At 39.7% G+C, this 22,303-nt stretch overlaps 1 protein-coding gene across 9 annotated transcripts in view; it reads right to left on the reverse strand.

Moving 5' to 3' along the window:
* The window catches only part of MACROD2 (mono-ADP ribosylhydrolase 2), an 858,318-nt gene that overhangs the window by 61,062 nt on the left and 774,953 nt on the right, over positions 1-22,303 (reverse strand). For all 9 annotated transcript variants that reach the window (XM_084512463.1, XM_084512461.1, XM_084512464.1 and 6 more), the window contains 2 exons: positions 8,988-9,023; positions 515-595 (listed from right to left, as the gene is read on the reverse strand). In XM_084512463.1, coding sequence (XP_084368589.1) covers positions 515-595; positions 8,988-9,023 — 117 coding nt within the window. The remainder of the gene's footprint in view (positions 1-514; positions 596-8,987; positions 9,024-22,303) is intronic.

A 22,303-nucleotide genomic window follows, 5' to 3' on the forward strand; every position in this document is an offset into this window, starting at 1 on the left:
CGTTATGCATCTGTGACTTCTGACCATGGAAGGATGTAATGCACTGCATAGATTTGAAGCCATAAACACTATAAGTGGATTGGAAAGGGATACAGCAAAATTTTCTTGTAGAGAAGGAAAGCAAGAACTATATTGTTCCGTGTATTGCTGTGGCTAGTTGATTTACCTGAGCAGCTTAAGCAACCAGAGTGACCCAAGCACTGAACAACATGCAATCATTTTCTATTATTACTTACATAAAATCAGAACAGTTTAGAGATAAAAACAGCAACAATTTCCTGTTTTATATCAACGATAATCAGTAAAAATACCATTTGTTATTCTGAATCTACCCTGAGATGAAATACACTTCAGAAGAATTAGTGTCATGATCTAGGTGAAAAGGAACTTTCCAAGTGTGTGCAAATAACATTCTTAAATAAAAGTATTCCAGTTCTTTCATAAGAACTCAGGATAAACTTTTCCCCCAAATATAAAATTGATTAATAGCTCTGAAAGCTGTCAGACCACCTACCTTCAGCATTGTCTTGCATGTCCTCAGGCTGCTCTGCTTTGCACTTAGTGGGAGATGGAAGCTGGCCTTTTTGTTCCAAACCTTTATAACATTAAAAATAAATAAATAAATATTACATGTATGATTTGGAAACTGTGGTATTGTATCAAATTTTACTATGCATGGCGCAACTGTGAGTACATTTTACCTCAGCACTCCGTTCAGTGCCTGATGCTTATCTTTCTATTATGAAAATTAATTACTGCATCATCTTCTATAAAAGGATCGTAATAGCTATCTTTCAGCTTTGACTGGACTTTCCCTAACTTTCACACACAGCAGTGAAGAAAGCTCATGCTAGAATAGAATAGAATAAATAAATTTAAAAAAATAATTTGTAGTTTTTAAAGTAATATACATTATACTGCATTTTGGGGCTGAGGAGAAATAATCTGAATGAAGTGATTTTTCCCTCTCAGTTCAATTTTCCATTCAGTGTTATAACATGGCAACAAATGAATATTGACTGAAATTAGTAATGAAATGAGAGGTAGGGAAGCAAGTCTGACAGTGAAGTAAAGTTAAGGAAATGAAAGTTTTATGAAACAGAAATGTTCAGTTTGGAGAAAAAAAAAAAAAATTAAAATAAACCAAAAATCTTTCCAACCTGTGTTAGCCAGAAAGCAACAGGAAGACAGAGGAAAAGGAAATCCTTCTAAGCAGAAGAGTAACTGAAGCCAGTGATGTTTAAGATTTTCTGTATTTGTGGAGATTGAAGTTCACGGTATTTATAATTAGTTGGTTATATTCTAAATATTATGAGGTTTTCTACAGCATTTTCAGAATATCTTGTCATCTTCACATAAGCACCAAATCACATCACTGCTTGCTTGCTAAGACAGACTTCAAGGCATAAACTGGTTGCACAGAAAGTCTGTTAGCACAGAAAGGGGGCCAACCTGGAAACTAATCATAAAAAGTATTTGTAAATTAAGACATTTAATGAAAACAAGCTCACTAATTAGAACATTCTTCAGTGTTACTTAACCAAAGCCTGGACTGAAAGAAGAGAATGGCAGACAATTAAAACTCAATTCCTTACATATATTGAATCTATTCAGCAGAGATGGGAAAATGACTTTCTGCCACTTGACTTTCCATCAGACCTCCCAGTTCCTTATGGTCAACTGAGGGCTTGGGTGAAGGAAAAGCCTAAAGAAAATGTATTTTTGGTTTTTGCTGGAAAGAAATGAATGCATGTAACCAGGAAACTTAGGAAAGCATATGACCTTGCTTGATCTAGCCCTATTGCCACGCTGCGATAAAGTATTATCTCAAACTAATTACCTCATTAGCAACTCGGAAAAAAAAAATTTACATGTGCATTATAAATTGCTTCATGTTGGGAATCCTCCCATCTCTTCTGCTGTCATACATACTCCATGCAATAACCTACGCCGTATGTCACTGGGTTTGTAACAAGCCCTCGGCAATCAGATGCCCAGTTTCTCATAGAGGAATTGGCTCTGCTAACAGCTGAGCCTTCAGTAACCTTCTCCTGACCTCCCACAACTACACACACACAGAACGGAAGTGCTAAAGGTTTCCAAACACAAGGTATGAAAGAAATGAGGAAACGAAACTTGCACTTGCAAAGGGAAGATTGTGCTCTTTTGAGAGACAAAAAGGGAGCAAATCATTGGCTCCATATGGAGCCCAGGAAACATTCACTGGTTATTCTACTGTGCCTAAGTCCTAAAAGAGCTGCCACGGGTTTAGAAGCCGGCAAGAGTCTCCAAGAAGTCACAGCTAAAAATGTCAACAAAAATGGAGATTTACATGTGAACAATTGCATTCAATTTCACTTGCTTCATTTTAGGGAATGAATAGTAAATTTCAGCCCCCAAAGTCCAAACTGAATACTGTCAAACTTGTCAAAATACTGTAAAAATTGCTTCCAGCACAGAATTTCTGTATCGTTGTAGAATTCTATATAGCTCAAAGCATGAAGGGCCCTTAGTGATCAGTAAATAAGTGATGTGCTGTAAAGCTTTGAGGTTTGGCTTGCTATCAGGAAGAAGACCTGTCCTGGTAGCACTAAACATAGGACCACAACGTTCATGTCATCACCTTGGTTCATCTGAATTTGAGATTCAAATACAATATTTTGAGGGAAACGAGAGTTTTTAAGTACTAACCAAGTACTAAGATCAATTTCTAGGCTGCTGAGAATGCAGAAGTAACCACAAGAAATACTGCGGGGGAAAAAGAAAGGCAAAAATACATGAAATACACACTTGGTCAACACTTTTAAAGGGGTTACTCAAGAGCAATAGTAACATTCAACAAGAACTTCCATACAAAAGAGAGATCCTGAAAATAACCAGGCTTTTAAAGATTTGTTCCCTGCCAACACTCTCTCGTTCCTTTAAAAAATAACTTGAATATTTATAATGGACCACATTGATGTATGGACTCTTTGGTTCTAATGCCGTTCTGCACTACCTGCTATTTTCCCTTTTTTGGTTGGCAATGATTCACATCAGGGGACTGAATCAATAGCAGTGTTTCAATCAACACTCACCCCTGTGATGATGAATTTTATCATCTCACCAATCTGTGAGACTTCCTCCAAGCTCCCAAGTCAAATGTCAATCAAGCTTAAGTGCAAGTGTCCAGCCAGGTCTTTCAGGAGTATCTGAACACATTAGATAGTACAACCAACATCTTAATTGACAGCACAAAGACGGAGAAGGAGGAGGCTGATATTCAGAGAAGTCAGAGCTGTTACTATCTCAAAAGAAATGGTCTTTCTGCATTCTATAGAGGATCTTAAAATGCTCACAAAAGGATGTAGAGGCACTATCCCAGGAGAATAAGATTTCAATCACAATTTCACTGCTTTTTACCAGTTTTCTGTCATTTCAGAGACAGAAAAGGATTTGTGCAAGATTCAAAATAATGGCTTTTTGTTATGATTAAAACACCAAGTCTTAACCCTTTCTGCTGTACAATAGTATCCCTGTCTTCGCCCATGAGCTGAGTACCTCAAACTCTGTCTGCTTGCAAATTTCTGTTTAAAAACAGAACACCTAGATAAGTGTCTGAACTGATCATATTCAAAGTTTTTCTGAGCACGAACATCTGTACAAAAGGTGTTCTGAGATCTAACACTAGTAGAAATTATTCTTCCTTATAGGCTAATACAGAGGGTCAACAAACCACTTAGATCTGACAGTGTCTCTCCAAATAAGCTATTTCCAAAATCCCTCACAGCTTCCAAATCTTACCGTGTGCAAATGTTTGCTATTTTCCTCTCAGTAAAAGAGAAAGTCTCCTCCAACAAAAATGTGTCCAAGTTTAAGACTGTGTACACAGTGGAGTGTACAAGGAAATACTGTATTTATACAGCATTGTTTAGAATTGTGCTTCTCTTGTTAGTGCCAGTGAGATCCTTTGGCCTGCCATCCTATAGCTGGCTGCAGTTTCTGAAGTAACGAATAGGTGGTTAGGTAGGACACTTGGGACAGAAATGGCATAACCAGCAGGACATTTCTTATAAACAACTATTAGATGGGAAACAAGAGACAGTAGCGTGGCAACATTCACACACAGGGGGCCAAAAGGCCTTTGTCCCCCTGTGGGGAGTGAAGCCAAACAGGCTGGGGAGAACATAGCTTCAGAACTGAAACACTTTATTATTATTTTTTTTTTTTTTTAATAATGGTAGGAGATTTAACTTATGTCCATGCATAATAATGTAGTATTATTCCATATCTGGACTACACTTCTCATAATAGCACACGGTTCTATAATTTCCAGGTGCAATCACTGCAATTGTGCACAAAATTATGGCAGTATTAGGACTTATTTTGCATGCTTCTATGCGTGGATATGTGAAGCTATGGGTATAAAAGCTAAGTCCTTCAGAAGTTAAAGTTGAGAATAATCTTCCCTTAATGGGGCTGAAAACATTAAGCATCATGACTCTGTAGCATTAAAAACTTGAAGTTAAAGGCAGACAAGACCATTAGGTCATCTGGTCTTTTTCTTTACTTTTGTAGGGTATCATTCATAAAGGAAAGCTGAGATGTAGAACTGCACAAGTCCATACCTGCTATTACCATATCTGCCCTTTTGCCTCAAGCCATTCTAACAGCAAGCCATATGAAATATGATAATATCAAAGCTCATTGAATTAAATGGTGCAGTTAAGCTAGCAGCTGCTACAAGAAACAGCATCCAAAATAACAAACCAATGGGTTAAAATCCTGTAAGTTAAATGCCATTAAAAGGGTGGTCTTGGGTATATATACTTAATAGGACTAGGCTATTTGTATTTTCAAATGTTTTTCTTTTTCTAGTATTTCCAATACATGCAGTGACGTTATGTGATTAACTCACTAAAATGATCATTCTTGTCTGTTTGATTGTATAACATTAACACAGATATTAAAGGACATTACCTGGCAGACATGCAATTAAGATATTTCCTTATTTATTTTGAAGAGAAATCATAGAAAGAATGGTCTTTGTGCAAGTAATGAGATATTTGTACTTCAGGGTGGTAGAAACACAAGACAGAGATTACTTTCATAATGTGTACATCACTCAGTAAGATACACATTTGGTCATTTGTTATTCCTTACTCCTGGCTAATTCTTTAGCCAGTCCCATGGCCTAAATCAGTGAGTACTGAAACCAATGGGCATATTCCCACTGACTTCGTCTGACACCAGACCAGCATCAGCTTTTTTTCCCCTATAACGCTTGCCACCAGGTTTTAATTAGGACTGATTCTGTAATACCCATGTCATTCTTCTAGATTCTTCAAAATTCTTCAAAAAATCGGTACAAATACAGAGAACCTACGTCTCATTTGAGTCCCTGTGCTTCTCTGTGTTTTCTCTTGGCCAGATATTGGCCCCTCAGAAACAACTAGCCAACGACATGTTGTAGACACATGGATTTAGGAAAAACTTAGCACACATGAATCTCTGCCAAAGGTCATATATGTGTGTAGCCTGAAGCATGTGCTCTCCATGAATCCAACAGTTGCTTTTTCTTTTTTTCTTCTCTTTTCTTTGGTCTCTTTTCCCTCTTTAAAACAAAACAAAAACAAACAACAACAACAACAAAAAAAACACACACCACAGGAATTGGAGAAATAACCCAAAAGCAGATTGGATATGGACAGCTCAACAAAACAGGGTCATCAATATTGGTGCTAACTGCTGATTCCATCTGCTGGAGTCATGACCCATGAAGTCAAGTGGAATGAAGAATGATTATTCAATTATTATCTTGAAGAGGTGACTAGATGTTGATACTCTATTTTTCCCTCAAAGCGGTTAAAAGTAAATCTCTTCCAAACTGATAACTATTTGAACATCAAACAAAAACTCTTCTCAGTGCAGAAATTTTGTATGCATTTATAACTCCTGCAAATGCGTTTTACAATCACTAAAAAGTGCATACACAGATAAGTCAAAATGACAGAACTCCTAACTACTGGAGTCACTATGCAGAATGTATTTCTCTTTGGCCATGTAGCTCTTGATTGCTGACAATCAACGCACTGACTCCCAAAATATTTCCAAATCAGAATGAAAGGACCAAGTACACACTGTTGAAGTTCACAGCATCCTACAAGTAAACCTGTGGAAGAAGTTGTGATCTCATCTGCCTCATATACGCAAAAAGGCAGATATGTAGGGGAATATCTTCCTCAAAAGATATAATTCAATGATTATTTCCCAGAGCAGCTATGCAGCTTCACCTAAATTAATGAAGCTGTGAAGGATACAAGGCAAGAAAGAAAAGACTGGCTATTAAGTGGAAATATACTTCCTTTTAATTCTAATTTTAAATGCTTTAAAAATGTAATTTGCATAATCTCCATAAAAGCAACAAGACAAAAAATGCAAAATAAGTGGACTTAAAAAAGCATACATGCCACGATAACTGTAAAAAATGAAACTGGAAACATTAGATGAATACTGCAAATTCTACTGTAGGGTAATCTTTGGCAAATGTTTGTTGTATAATGACAGTCTTCATTTTTCTTCTTTTATGTATATATGTACAACTATATTAATCACACTAATTGTATTAAAATCTCTGGAAGTTCCTATCCAGTAATCTTGATACCAAAAAGTAATTACAATTATATGTAATAAAATCAACAGGCCAGAAAGCTATAAAATAATGTGCTAATCCATCACAGTAACACATATCTATCTGTGTATATCCATGTTTGCACATTAATGCATACATACCGTTATTAAAGAATTTATAATTTCCAAGCTAATTAACTGGCTGCATAAATCATCATAATCCATTTGTCTTTAGGACAATCCTGCCAATTTAGGCAGCCAACACAGTGCTTCAAAAGCTTTTACCTCTGTTTTTTGGCTGGTATAATCTCTGCCTTTTTCCAAGTGTCTCTCCTTTTTGATTCCGATGTCCTTCCATAAAGAGAAGAGCTGGAAGCTCCTGCACCGAGCAACCAAGCTCACAGAGACTTAGGAGTACATGCACATGGTGTACCATCACAGAAGGGTACTAGATGGTCATGGAAGACAGGTGGAGAAGAAGAGCAGGGAAAGCTACACTGTATATAAAACAGAAGATGCCCATTAAGAGCCTCTAGGTGAAGGTCAGCAGAGAAAATAACACAGGGTATGGTGGAGCCTGTTATAGGAAGTCTGATCAAGAAAATGGCAGTGGATGGAGCTCTCTTCAAATAACTAGCAGAAGTCTTCTGACTGGAAGCTTTAATCCTCATGTGAGATTTTACCCCTTGAGACATCTGCTGTGAGGGCAACATAGGACTGTGTGAGCAATTCAGGAAGCTCCTGGACCACACATAATGCAAATTATTTCTAGAGAGTACGAGAAGTAATGCCCTGCTTGGTATGCTGCTCTCAGATGTGGGAGAATCGGTAGCAAATGTGGCCAGAGATAGCAAACTTGGGCGTCAAGAATCATGAGGTAAGGAATAACTGAGTTGAGGAGAAAGCTGGGAAGGTAAGGGACAGAGTAAGGACTCTGCACTTCAAGGTTATTAGACAGAATGTGCTAAGGAGCTGGCCTGAAGAAGGATGTCCAGGAACTGACCACTGAGGAACAACCCATCTTGTTTTGCAGAAAGAATGGGAATTTCAGCAGAAAGCTCACTTGCATAAACAAGGAACTTTATGAACTAGAACAAAGAAAGAGACAGTGAGTGACAGGCAACAAAAGGAGAGGAGAAAGGTACTCAGGGATGCAATCACGAAGGTTGAATGCCAAGACCAGCAGCAGCTAAAACCAAGTAGGGACATGAGGAATAACACAAAGGGATCCTATAAGCATGCCATTAGCAAGAGCTGGTTCAGACAAATATTTCTCTTTGGATGAATGGGGAGGCAACCTAGTAACAGAAAATATGAAACAGCTTGAGGTACTCTGCTCATGGGCAAAGCTCTCTCCCAAACCCCACACATTTCAGCATCATTTGGGAAGTAGAAAGCAGCCAAGAACAGAGAGGCTGTAGGCTAATGATAGCCTGGAGGAGTGGAGATGGTTGATCTGATTTAAATGTTGCTGTTTATCATCAAAAAAAGTCATCCTTGAGAGCTGGAAAAAGGCTCACATTACATCAGCCTTCAAGAAAGGCATGGAGGAGGATCAAGAGAAGTATAAGCAGTCATTTTAACTTCAGTCCATGGGAAGAACATGTAGCATGTCCTCTTCAAATCCTTTTCCAAACAGGTGAGGAAGGACAAGAAGGTAACTGGGAATAGTCAACATGGATTTAGCAAGGGCAAGTTATGCTTGACCAACTTCATTCTGTGAAGAAAGGACTGGCTCAGTGGACAATGGGAGAACAGTACATATAAGACAGCTTTGAATAGCTTTTGCTACTAGGTATTGCAGCATTCTGAGACGCTCAGAGGCATTGGCTGGACAAACAGTTAGATGAGCTGAAAATTGGCTTATGTCTAACTTGTGGTAACAAGGTAAGTACTCCAACAGTCAATAGTCAGCTCCAGGAAAAAAAAGTACTCTGAAATATTGTCCAATCACAGTTTAAGTGTTTGCTGGGAGAGTTTTGCTACTGTTTTCATTGCAAACAAATCACGGCCACTAATCACAATTGCAAATGACTCAAGGATTGCTGTATTAACACCTTTTCACAAAGAGACTGTAGAATTTTAATTATTTCCCATTCATGTTCAAACTACTTACCAATAAAAAGTAAAAGATAACCCAGAGGCTCATAACAGATGATATTAAAAAGTTAGTCTCTGCCATTCTTACTATATATTATTTATCATCAGGGATGGTTTTCCCTACATTATGTTAAAAAACAGCAAAGACTGTTATAATGTTGGCAATAAACGATTGGCACTGCTTATCACAACCAAAGCAATTAGTTTTAAGAACGTTCTCAGTTTGGTTCATGCTTCCTAAATGTGATATGTTTGGGCATAAAATGCTGTTTACTCACCTGTCTCTTCACTCATCTCGGTCTCTTCATTATCATCTGTCAAAATAAAGAAAAAAAGAAGCAATTAATATCAAGAAAAATCTAAAATAAAATATTCCATGATTCAAATTCCACATACCCTAGTTTACCTCCTCCCATTTAACATTTCATTCTGAGATCTGGAGATAGATGGGAAAAGAAAGTTTTGATTCTAGACTTTTACTGTGCAGATGCAGTGAATGCAAGGCACCAGGATGGGAATAAAATTCGGCATAATATACAGAATTCTTCAAATTCACAGAATCACAGAATGGTTGAGGTAGGAAGGGCCCTCTGAATATCATCTGGTCCAATGTCGCTGCCAGGCAGGATCACCTAGAGTACATTGTGCAGGATGACATCCAGGCGGGTTTTGAATGTCTCCAGAGAAGACGACTCCACGACCTCTCTGGGCAACCCATTCCGGCGCTCTGTCACCCTCACAGTAAAGAAGTTCCCTCTCAAAATTCACATACAATTATTAAGATGATATATGCAGAAAGCAGGTTCCTTTGGAAAAAAGTTACATTTTGGGAACAAAGACATTTCTCATTTCAAGCTGTTTTGATGGGGCCGGGTGATGGAGGTGGAATTAGCCTTTGCTAACATCTAATAATACAATGTTTCAGAGCTTTAATCGTGTGGTGGAGAGCTTATTGACCACAAGTTTGACAACGGTGTTGCTAATTCATATAGACTGCATTTATATCCTTTTAAATGGATTTGGGCAGGTGCGAATTCTGTAGCAAGCCTATAATTTCTGTCTAAAGCACTCCATTTTTCAAACTTGTGTATATGCATATCATGACCACCATTTGAACCCGAGCAGTTCTGCAGTATTATGATCAATGGTCTTGGAAACTAACAGTAGTATTTAGGTCCTAATTCACAGGATCAGATCTTTATGCCATAAGCTCCACTAAGATTCAAATGCTGTGACACACACTGGAAGGACTGAAGCTCTGCTTTCATCATGATTTGGAGCCTGAAAACTTATTTTAAGTACAAGGAGAGAAGAACGATCAGTTAATAACAGAGTCCTTCACTGGGAGTTAAGCTTGAATCAAAACATTAAAACAAAATAACCATGAGCTGGAGAATTTTTATGGGAACTTCTCAATCTACGGTCGATGGACATGTATCCATCTTTTGTCCCCTCCCATCGCAGTCAGACATGGCCTGGAGGGCAGACATGCAGAAGGCACTAAATGACAGCAGGTTACATTTCTCTGGAGTACACTTCAGTCTGGTACAAAGGATCAGAACTGAACAAAGTTTCTGTACATTTCATTTCCTTTCCCCTTATTCTGCAAATGATTCCTTTGGAGTTCAAAATAGTGTATTGACCCCTATTGTACAAAAAAAAATGTACACAGGAACTTTAAGGAGCTTTGACAAGTAGCTTTTGAGATAAAGAAATATTGTTGAAGGAAGCCAGTGGGAATTCTGCAACAACTTCAATAGAGCCAGGATTTTCAAACAGAGTCCTGACATTTTTCAACAAACCACTCAGAAAGCATTTGGTTAATACAAAGCTTATTAATTATTCAGTTTCCAATAACATGTTCTTTCCATGGAAGCATTTATAATGAAACCAGCATGATACAATTTCAAATTAATCTACAACTTGACACTAAATCAGCATAATATAATATCTTAACATACATATATCACCTGGTCTTCTGTGGAAGTTCTTAATTATAGTTCTGTAAGTGACTTGGAATATGAAATTCCCAAAGCAACAGAATAGCTTCTAAGTTGGTGATAATGGACACAGACAAGAAATCTGATGTTATTAAAAAGTAGTGAAGTCATTATGCAATATAATTATGAAGAGGCAAAGACTTCTTTTGTGAACTAATTGTGAATTAAGTGCTGTTTTTTTTTTTTTTTTTCCTGAAAAAAGGAACTAAGTCTCACTGAAAGGCAGTACAGTCCTTACATCGTTTCCTAAAATGGGAGATGGGCTCCCAGTTGTTTTGTAACATGATATCCAGGTGCCTTTGAAAATTCTGCCCCAACTGATATCTGAGTCTGAGTTTCTTTTGGCACACAGCACTCCCCAGTCATTTCACGTGTCTATAATTCTTATTCTTATGCTATTAATGCATCTGGTGGAAGTGCTTCTCTGTCATATATAAAGCAGTCTCTTTCACTGACCTTGGTGTGGCTGGCTAAAGTGATAAACACCATGTTTAGCTGTCAGAGCTCTATGCCAAAACCAATTATTTTAGAAATTTATATCCAAAATTCTTTCATTTTTTGCCCAGAAGTATGATATTACAGGCAGTTTCTGGGTTACTGGTTATGAAGAAGTAAACGTAAGTAAACCTATTTTTTTTTTTTTTTTTTTTACTGAAGCTCTACATACATAATATAAGGCTAAATCAGTGCCAAGATTGCTTTAAATCAGCTCTGTAATATCTGGTTTTATTTTTCATGTTCCCTGTGCACATTTTTACCCCATCTAGAATAAGCTTTCTAGAGTGATGCATATTTCAAACCAAAGCAAACCAGACTGTCAGTCCCAAAGCAAAGTTGAGTAAAACCATAAAAGAACCCAAGAGTGAATCTTTGATACCAGTAACCTTTTCCTTGAAGATATATGGTCAGTATTCCTTCCCCAAACTCTCACATTTGAAAGCACAGAGGTGAAGCCCTCTGTAACTCTCACTTGTACTCAAGAGATCTTGAAAAAGTCAATTTAATAGGAAAACATGCTCTGAGTGTATGCACACATGTACCCATTCTTGGTTACTCCTGTGTCTGGCAGATTAGAACAGTGACCTTTCACGGGGAACCCCCAATTAAAACTCCAGATTTTGGGGAGCGCCACCTTGTCTCTTGCTGGACAAAAATGACAGACTTTGCAGGCTGGAGTGAGAGAGAAACTGACAGTGACTCCCTGAAAGGGTCAGCCCACTCCCAAGAAAATTCACATCAGTATTTAGAAGACTTAGGGTACAGGGAAGACATCTAATCCAAAACATTTCCTAAGTTTGAGAGCACAACTTTTTCCAAAAACGTCTGGGCTATGGTATATGAAATAAAGATGCACAAGGTTTGAGAGAACACTTTCTAATCAACTATAAAATAATTTACAGGGAGGACTCAACCTGTGGTTGAAACTGGCCCTCTAACTCTCGCATTATCTGGGCTAACTATATCTCAGAAGATCATGGAGCTTTGCAATTGGGTGCAAGTTGCTCAGCACATGCACATTTGTTTAACTCACAGGCTCTGTGGTAGATTCATGTATCAAGAGATATCACTTACCCTTTTGTTCCCCTCTCTCATTACCTGCTGAGCTCGGTGAAACAGAATGATTGCACTGTACCTGCTCCTACTGACACAGAAGAAGATGCCTTCTTCTGTCATATACGTTTGTTTTTTGTTTTGTTTTGTTTTTTGTTTTATTTTTACTTTTGCCTTGCTGGTCAGGTTCTTTTTCTGTCTCACTAGTTGCTGTATACACACAAACACAAGCCAGATGGCTAAAACGATGAATCTGTGTTAAGATTAATGTTAGGAACAAAGAGGTGGAAGGCTCTAAATACCGCTGCTAATCCCCAAAGCCATTAAACCTCCTCCTTGTTGCTCGTGCTTCTATTCACATTGTTCTTCATGTTAGCACGCGGAGAGTCAGTGCTACACAAAACCCTTTTATTTGTAACCATGCATGCATTGAAGAGCCCTTACAGGAGGGCCAGCTCCAAGCTGCGGGAAGCAGCCATCTGATCTGCATTCAGGACCTGCATCCCAGACTCCCAGCACCCCCCGGCAGCGCTGCATGCTGCTGGCTCCTTTCTGCCTTCCTCTTTCTACCTTTCCTCAGCTTCCTCGTCTCATTCTTCAGTATTTGTCCATCTTCTCAGCACTTCCTGCTGCTTGCTGATTTCCAGCCTACCCACATGTCTCAGCCTGATCCTTCGGGCAAGAGCAGCTCCATGGATTGAAGGTAACTGCCGGAGGGGCTGGAAGAGCATGGTGGGACAGCCCAAAGTCCCCTCTGCAGCCTGTATACACAGCACAATGGCTAGCGGAGCACTGAGATGAGCTGTGCAGGAGGCTGAAGGGACAAACTGGTGATTACACTGCCGATGCCTCAAAACAAAAATTAAAAATACATAAAAGTTTTCAGCACTGACAGCTGCAGCTGTCCCACTGAGCTTTATTTGTTACACTAAAACAGGGTTCCAGCTGAATAAGTTCCTGCCCTCAAGCATTTGCCTAGCAGGAACTTCATGACCTGCCCATACATTTTCCACCAGAATAACAGAAGATGTGTGGTAATCGAGTTTCAAGACATGGAGAAAAACAGATCCCATTTTAGGGCAGTCTCCGCATGCTCAAATGAAAAGCTTTTTGTCAAATTGTGGATCGGGTGGCAGTGTGGGTCAGGGTACCAGCCTGCTGCAAACTGTCTAAACCACGGTATCATCAGATTCCCAGAAGTGGAAAAGACTGAGTGGGTTTTCACTCTCCTTATTCTTCTTTACTAGACTCATCTTTCTGAAACTTTGCCCCAAAGCTTCATCCACCTATCTGCGCAAATATATGAACAGCCTTATGAAGCTTTCTAATCATTCATCTCGTCTACTTCCAATAGAAAATCACTTCTTTTTGATAGCACAGGACCACTGCTACTACCCAACAGGATCTTCATAAGAGCATACAGACTATCTCCATCTCAACATAAAAGACTGGCCATTTTTGTAGCATAAGACACACAGGAACACCCTGGGGCTTGATAAAGCCTCTAGGTACACACAGGGCTCACAATAATGGAGGAGCTCACAAGCTCTTTTGATTGTTCTGACCTCTCAAACTCTGCTCTCCTCTGATAGAGTAAAACTGACTGACCAATAGCACAAAAAAGGGGAACATTTTCTTTGAGAAAAAGCAGATTTGGAAACCTCTGCCAGATGAGATCAGCTAAGCCCAGCCTGACTCTTAACACCTCTACCTGTAAAAATATCTTTTCCATAAAGCTTTCCCTCATCTTCAAGTGCACATAAGAGGAAGAACAAAAACAAAAATTGCAACAACAATGAAATAACCAAAAAAAAAAAAAGGCAAAATAAGAAGAGCCTCAACAACAATAAGAATACAAACAAACAAACAACAACAACACATTTTTCTGCTTTGGAAGAAGATATGGAGCTTCTTTTAGTTCTGAGCATTTGTATCCCATAATCCTTCATAGAGAGCAAAAGGCACTACACAGGCCCCGCACCTGACACTAAGCAAGTTTAATCAAATTTTGTTTAGTCTGGTTTGATTATAAAGACATTTCCACTGATACACACTGTACATCATGGCCTTACTGCAGCATCGGTGCAGTTTTTCTTCCTGTGTTGCTTAGTTACACCAGTCCCACAACACCGGAGTCTCACTGAATGTAAAATGTTTGTAGCTTTTGAAGCCATATCAAATAGAAATCCTTAGTACCGGCTTTTTAAGACGGCTTTTTTTTTTCTTTTTTTCCTTTTTTCTTTTTTTTTTTTCCACCACATAGATGGCTTCTTTTATGCATCGTATCACTTGATTTGAAGTAAAATACATATACCCTTATGAGCCCCAGCTGCACGCAGAGGAGATGCGGCAGCTGCCATTCCCACTGCGAGTGAACTGGACAACATTGTTCCAGTGCAGGAAGTGGTGCTCACAGCCAGGATCAGATCTGGATTTCTGTTGCCCAGATGCTTCTACCTTACACAAGAGGCATGAGGCACTCTTCGGGAAAATATGCATCAGTTTTTAAAAAATAACCTATTTCAGAACTTTCTTTTTTGTTCCATGACCTAAAATACTGAAAACAACTGAGTTTTGTTTACACAAATGCTAAAGTGGATTTGTCACCCACGTATATGCTAGTGTAGTATTCACAAAATGTTATGTTTTAGAAATGTGTCACCACATGCAGATACAAGCTTCTAACAAAATCTCATCAATAACCTAAGAGAGAGGCAATCAAATGAGACAAACACAAATTTAACTGCATCCTTGGCAATTAGAAGCACTCAAGCACGTGAAGTGACTCAGCATCAGTGTCCGGAGAGGATGGGATATTTTTGAGCATGACATGAAATGCATTTGGAATGCTTTATGTGGGATACAACGCCATGCAACGCAGCAGGAAGAAAAGATGCCTGTTCAAAAATGCATACCCAGAAGATATTATGCAGAGAAGGCTTATGCTTGTTTACCTTCTCGTGCCAGGCATCCATGTGTGGAGGACTGAACAGAACAGCAACACATTTCCCTTCCCCCTAGCGGCTTCTTCCTGAGCGTAAGGTAACGTATAGACTATGCTCATTAATAGCCTTTGTTGGACTAGGCCTCCTTTGGTTGAGCCCTCTCCTTTCAGCTGTATTCAAGCCCTACATGCTCTGCAGCACCTCTCAGCAAGTGTTGCTACTCCCTATGTATTAGGTGAAAAACAACTTCCTTTTTGTTATCATCCTGGTTCATCATTTCCTGGGCATACGTTGTGTTTCTTGTGTTAGAAGAAACGGTAAACAGTGGTTCCATATTCACCTCATAATTACTTCACTCATCACCTTCCCTGCCCTCTCCCATGCTAGCACATGCAGCAGCCTGATCCTTGCATCTGCATGACTCCCATACCTCAAAGAGCATCGTCATCGCTTGCCACCTCGCTGTTTCAATGAGGACCTTATCCACCAGGAGCTGGAGAGCTCAGGACTGTAGAGCAAGTTGACAAATACTTAGAAACAGCCATTCCCCCTGATTTCTGGGCTCACTGTTGGCTCTGTGGTCACTCTCACAAAGCAAGGGAAGGAAAACATTCACAGGAAACAAAAAAAAGGGAGCAGTTACTTCACTTTGCAGACCTAAAGCTCCCAGCAATAGCATTGAAGTACACTACAGTTCCAGTGTTTGTTCATATCCTGATCCAAGCAGTGCTATTGCTACTATCAAGAATGATAAGCAAACAATTTTCTATAGACCATGTTATAGCAGACAATACCACAAGCCCTCAAACTGAGTGAGGATCCAATCCCCAGGCCTGAGGTGACCAATACTCAAAACACAGCCAAACACTAGAGCGTCACTCTGTCAGCAGACAGCCAGGAAATAATTCAGAAGGGAAGTCTTATTATGATTTAGGCAGGAGCAGAAAACTCCCCATTAGCTTTTCATTAGGTACTGGAAAACCACTGTCATTAAAAGGAGCAGGGACCTCCTCTTGGTGTGTGCCTCCAAAGCACTGCTCTGGAGCTGTTCCTTGTTCATCCTCCTGCACTACAGACGACCTGTAGGACTGAGATACTGGCCAGTGGAGCTAAGAAAGACAACCTCAACATGGGGTGGAACTGGAACCATCACTATCGTGGCTAATGAAGACAGACGGCCCTAGAAAAACTTCATCTCACAGTTTTATGAACACCTTCAGATTTTAGCTTGAGATTTTTACGAGGTAAGTTGCTTCAGACACTGTGAAATGCGTGGATATTCTAAGCCTTACAGCTACATGAAAATTCTGGATTAAGAACAATTTTTACAACGTCCTTTTCACATTGGAGTGCACTTTAACAGGACCTGCATACGCTGCAAGGGAGAACTAGAGCAAAGCCAGCATCCTATTCTGCTGCACGGGCTCCTCCAGCTCCCCTCACAGGCAGTGCTTCCTTTGAAGCCTGTGCTACCGAGGGACAAGGAACCACCACTGCAAACAGTCGGGCTGTGCCACCTCCATGGCTTTTTTGAATAATGTCCTTCAGGGACTGGGCCTGAAGAAGCCATCTGATGACATCCTCCAAAATAAACAAAGCTTGAAGGAGTGTGTGTGTAGGGGGGGGGGGCATTTTGAACATCTGCATGGTGTGTCACTCAGCCAACATTTCCCCTCCATGTGAAAACACCATCCATCTGCCACAGCTTTGCCAAAAACACCGGCCCCTTCCACCCACCAAAGAGTCCTCATGTGTCGCTACCTGAACACGAGGCTCCCCACCGACTTCCAAGCTGGGGGGAACATTAAATGGTGGCATGGAGCTAAAGCTTTGCCAAGGAACACTGCAGACAGGGGGACGACAACCTGACAGTCCTATAGATCAAACCTGTAAGAGGCACAGGCGGTTATCAGCTGTGAATACAACCTGAAAACTCTGCTTGGGGACAAAGGAAGTAGCTGCCACCACCACTGCCCTCAGGGAGGCCCTTGGTGGTGAGGAAAAGGCCAGTGGGTCCCCAGACTTCCCAAATTGTGCTTCTGAGCATCTGGCCCCAGAGGCTTGAACTGGCCAGAAATCACAGCCACGTGACTTACGAGGCAAACCCCTACCCAGGTGAGACCTCAAATAAAGGATATCACGGACTTCCAGTAAACCATCTGGCACCCATCCACGCAGTAAAACAGAGCCTATGAAAAATATTTTGTGGAATGCATTCAGGTGACAAATTAACTCAACAAATCTGCTCATGAACATTGCAAATGCAAATAGAAAGGCTAAATTTATCAAACGAATTACCCATTTGATACAGGATTACTTACGAAAGGCTAACTTATGATTCTTTTGCTCATGCTGAAGACTGTTGTAGTCTCAGTGCCATATTAAAAGGAGAGGGCAGCGCTCCTCAATGCCAGTTCAGGAATTACAGTCTCTGCTTAACAGTTCACCCACGTATTAGTGCAGGGATCTGCCATTTTAACACAAAGCCCTTCATTCAGGCGTTTAGACAGTTTCCAGTTTGACTCCAAGCCCAGTATACCTCTTAACAATGAATTTCCTCTGCAATTATAATGTATTTGCACATTTATGCACAACTTCCTAGTTGTGTATCCTCATGTAGGAACGGCAGGATTAATATGGGACAGTGGTTCTTATCCATATTGCTTTGGACACGGGACAACCAAGGTAAAAGAAAAAAAAAAAAAAAGCAAAAAAGGATTAAATGTCATAACCTGGAATAGAAGGGAGAGAAAGTTTTTCAAGAAGCAATTTCTCTCTCAACACCAACTGATATGGCTCAGAAAAAATGAACAAGCTCTTGAGCTCAGCATCCTTTCATTAGCTTTGAAAGGACACAGTCTAAAAGCTTGCATCTTCCATCTACCAATTGGCCTAAAAAAAGTGCAAACCTCTCCTCTCTAACAATTTTAGTGATGCTTTAGTGAAGTAATTTTGTTATTCTGTTTAAACTAGTAAGAATGTAATATAAACTGGAATGCGGCAGCTTCACAATACGTACTTTTTATAACATTATTTTTGTCTAAAGAACATATTCAGAAAAAATGATTACCCACTCCAATCCACTGATAACAGGTGGTAGATTGAGGAATACTTTAAGCATTACAATTTAAAATAAACCTTTCATAATATACAACAGTCACCATGAAAAATAGGCATTTGCCAAAGGTCCCCACAAGATTATCTATCTGACATATTAAGTAGTTAGGTTTACACAGGATACAGGAGAAAAATATGGTGTCTTTGCCTCCAGCTGGCAACTGTTTACAAATGTGCTTAATTTTACTCACATGAATAGCATCGTAGAAGCACGTATCACTGTAAGGTAGGTTTTTCAAGGGAGACTGCTTTTATACCATTTCCTGGTAGGTCTTATAAATATATATTTAGCAATAAAAGTAATGCCTAGATTCCAGGCTTTGTATAGAATTGTGTTAGAAGAAACAATGAACTCCAAAAGAAAAAATGATACGAGTATCAGCTGCTTTCCGGGAAAGCTCATGCATAATACCAGTAGCGATGAATCCAGCAATGTAAGAACTACACATCTGAGCCAGGATTACAGGCAAGGGCATTTTATTTGTCTGAAAGATATGTGGCAAGACATCATCTCAGATTAAGCAGAGAGAATTTCCCAACACAGCTGAAGGGAGGATATCTGAGCTATTTCATTCCACTAGAAGACAGGACACAACTGGTAAAAGGAAAAAAATATATATAAATAAAATCACTGTTTGCCTCACCTATTATGTTAAAACAGTGATTCATTTTAAGTATACAAGGTTGGTTGGCCTACAGAGTCTTTCACCCTCTCTTTTTTTCAACAAGGGCATACAAAAGCTTCTCAGCAAAACCCCAGTGCTTCAACACTAAATTCTGTGTGGACCAGGACCTTTACCTTCTAAAACTTTTCTGAGCCATCACAGGGATGAGATCCTGACTCTGAGTTAAAGCTTATGCGGTGCTTCCCTTAGAGCACACCGGCTTTGGCTCAGGTTCTGCATAGGCTACTGCTTACTGAGATTAGATTTGAAACACTGAGCCTGTGACAACTGGTCTGTTACTGAACAGCTATGCTACACTCCTAAGATATGAAATTACTTAGAAGTCTGCCTCTTCCCCTATATATTTAAAGTTTGCAAATGACAAGGTTCTTGGCAGTTGTCTTAATATCAGTACTATTACTCGACTAATTTCTTTGGCATTCCACTCTCAAAATAGGTCTAATGATATGTTCAACTAATGGAACAATTTCCCTATATCTATATTCCACTTACTCTAATGCACTGAGGTGTAACTCTAGCTTCATTTCATTATCACTTGACTAGCTCAAGCACTTGGATGTCTTTTTAGATTTATTAATGCACCAGGTTTAATGAAATAACTATTTATGTATATAACTCCACGAATATATTCTTCTTTCTAGGCATTTTTGTCCACATCTATTAAAGTAGATACATTTCGTAATGTTTCTGAATGTGAGATGCGCATTTTAAACTATCTCAATGGTTTTCCTCTAAGCCTAAAGTAATATCTCCACGTTATTCTCTCCTGTGAACATCAGCTCTTCTGTGTACTATCAGCTCAAATTTACAGCAAGTCTTTCTTTAAAGATTTTCATTTCACTACATTAATAGATTCACTTTAAAAACAAAAACAAACAAACAAACAAACAAAACAACAGAATTGTGGCTATTCCTTCCAGAGCCTAAATATCAGGAATTTATTGGCAAAGGTGGAGAGAGATGCTAGTTCCTTCACACAGAATCACACTAAGTTCTTTGTGCAAGAAACCAGTCTTGCAGTGAGACAGAATATCCCTACAGGTTGAGAGCCCAAAGAGAACTTGTCTAATCTCTATTAGAGTTAAATGCAGATACCATTTCACAAGAGAAAAAAGGAACAAAGAGCAGACATGATAGTCATTTGGTGATAACCATTCAGACCTCCAGCCAATGCCGTCACCATTCAGCTATAGGCAATTTAGGATGGGGTCAACTTCAGCCCACCTGTTGTTGTAAAGGTACCCAGCAGAGAAGTGCCACTTCAGGAGGGCAAAGAAAGCCTGACCCAATATTCATTCTTAGGGCATTCCTACAGGACAGATACCCAGACACTGATCTTTTCTCCAGGGACACTAACTGAAAGTTATTTTGGTAGCACGCATCTTTTCTGCCTCTCTCCTCACAAGCTGCAGATCTAAGCGACTCCTGTAAGAGCATACCACACACCCACGGTGATACAATAGATTAAAATCAGATCTCCCAAATCACCAACTACCGACCTAGCCATGAAAAATCCTTCACTGACTCAGGGATAAGGTTTTAGAAACCAACCTAGCTATTTGTAAAGCTCCAGCTTATCAGCCAGTGGACATTTAGGTCCTTCTGGAAACCAGCATCATTAAGACATATCAAAACCGGTATTTGGAATCATTAGTCATGAACCAAAAACCTATGAAGCCTATGAAAATAGGTCCTGAGATCTTTTAGAAATCTATAGCAAATTGTGGCCGCTGAAAAATGAAGCATCTGTCTCCAGACCAGTCTGCAAAGGCACTGGATTGGCTGCAAACTGCTGGATGGTGCTGCACTAAAACGATCTCTGCCACCACCACCCTGCTATGGTCATGTATCAAATTGCCAGTTTTAGTTCAAGAAAAAAAAAAAGGTAAAAACTTTATATGCATGAGAATAAACATGCTTTTAAAAGTATGGTACAACTGATCATCTGCACAATGTAGCATAATGCAGTTAGAAGTCTTTATACACCGTGACATCCAACCACACAAGTCCTCTTTGCCCAGGCATTCAACAATACTAGGTTTTGACAACCCAAAAAAGAAATAAATCTCCCATATTCCTCTCTTTTCCCCTTTGGATTTGTCCTGCTTCAGCACCTGAAGCATCTTCTTGTCTCTTGGTCTTTCAAACCTGGGTGGACTACATTCGCCACCCCACCCCCCCCCCCCCCCCAAAAAAAAAAAGCACGCACTGAATGGATTAGATATGAATGCAGCCTGAAGTGCATATTCAGTGTGCTCCAGCCCAAAATATTATTCCGCAGATAGACACCGTTCCATGCTACCAGAATAATGCAATGGGTTTTTAGGTTTCTGTTGCCAATCATTGCAAACTGGAGGTTACAAAGTTGTCTACGAAAATCTTTATTCTAGCAAGATGAGACAGAAACATCGCAATTTCCTGTAGAAATAACTGAGACTCTCGTAACACACCAAAGCTCTGCTTCCTATTACTCACAGGCCCTTTCCACCAGACAGACTGTGCAGAGTATTTAAGTGACTGCCACTTGTGAAAGGGGTGATAAAACAAAACACTAAAATTGGGATCACATATCGTAGAACTGATGTCACTGAAAATAAAATGGAAGAAGGTTAGGGTTGATTAAAAAAAAAAAACACACAACTAACAGTTTTCTAATGATATATGACAAAAATATATCTCGGGCATGGGAGGGGTGTGAACAAATTTACTGTCTATCAGGTTTTCTTACATTCTAGAAAGTAACCTCCTGCGTGAAACGTAAGATGAATGGCTAACATTTCCCAAGTGCTCCGGTGAGAGCCATCTTTCTCCAATTCATTCTTGCACAGGGACAGCTCAAGTTTAAAGTTCTCATTCAGACACAGTTGGGCTCTAACCCCTGCGGTATCTTTTCAGACCCAGAGAAACCCTACCAGCATCATTAATGAAAGAGCAGAGCATGCACAAAGCGCATGGAAAAGCTGTACCACGATGAGCTACATACATTAGTGCAAATGATTTTCCTCTCGGAGTCAAGAGAACCCGTGCAACACACCAGGTTTTGGGAGAAGACACGGTTACAGTAAGGAATTAACAAACTACTTGTACTGAGCATACAAAAGCAAGCCTTGATTTCGCAAAAGCATCATCAAAACAGCTTTAGTGGTTCACAAATTTTAAATGTCTGCATTTCTCCCGCATCATGGCCTCTACGTGCAGCTGATCTCTAAAGAAAGTTCACATTTTAATATCTGGCTTAGGCAGGGAAAGGAGAAAAGATGCCAACTGTTGTCTATTTCTGCATCATCTTTTCGAG

Source organism: Aythya ferina (genome assembly GCF_964211825.1).
Source record: "Aythya ferina genome assembly, chromosome: 3".
NCBI classification, from domain to species: domain Eukaryota; kingdom Metazoa; phylum Chordata; class Aves; order Anseriformes; family Anatidae; genus Aythya; species Aythya ferina.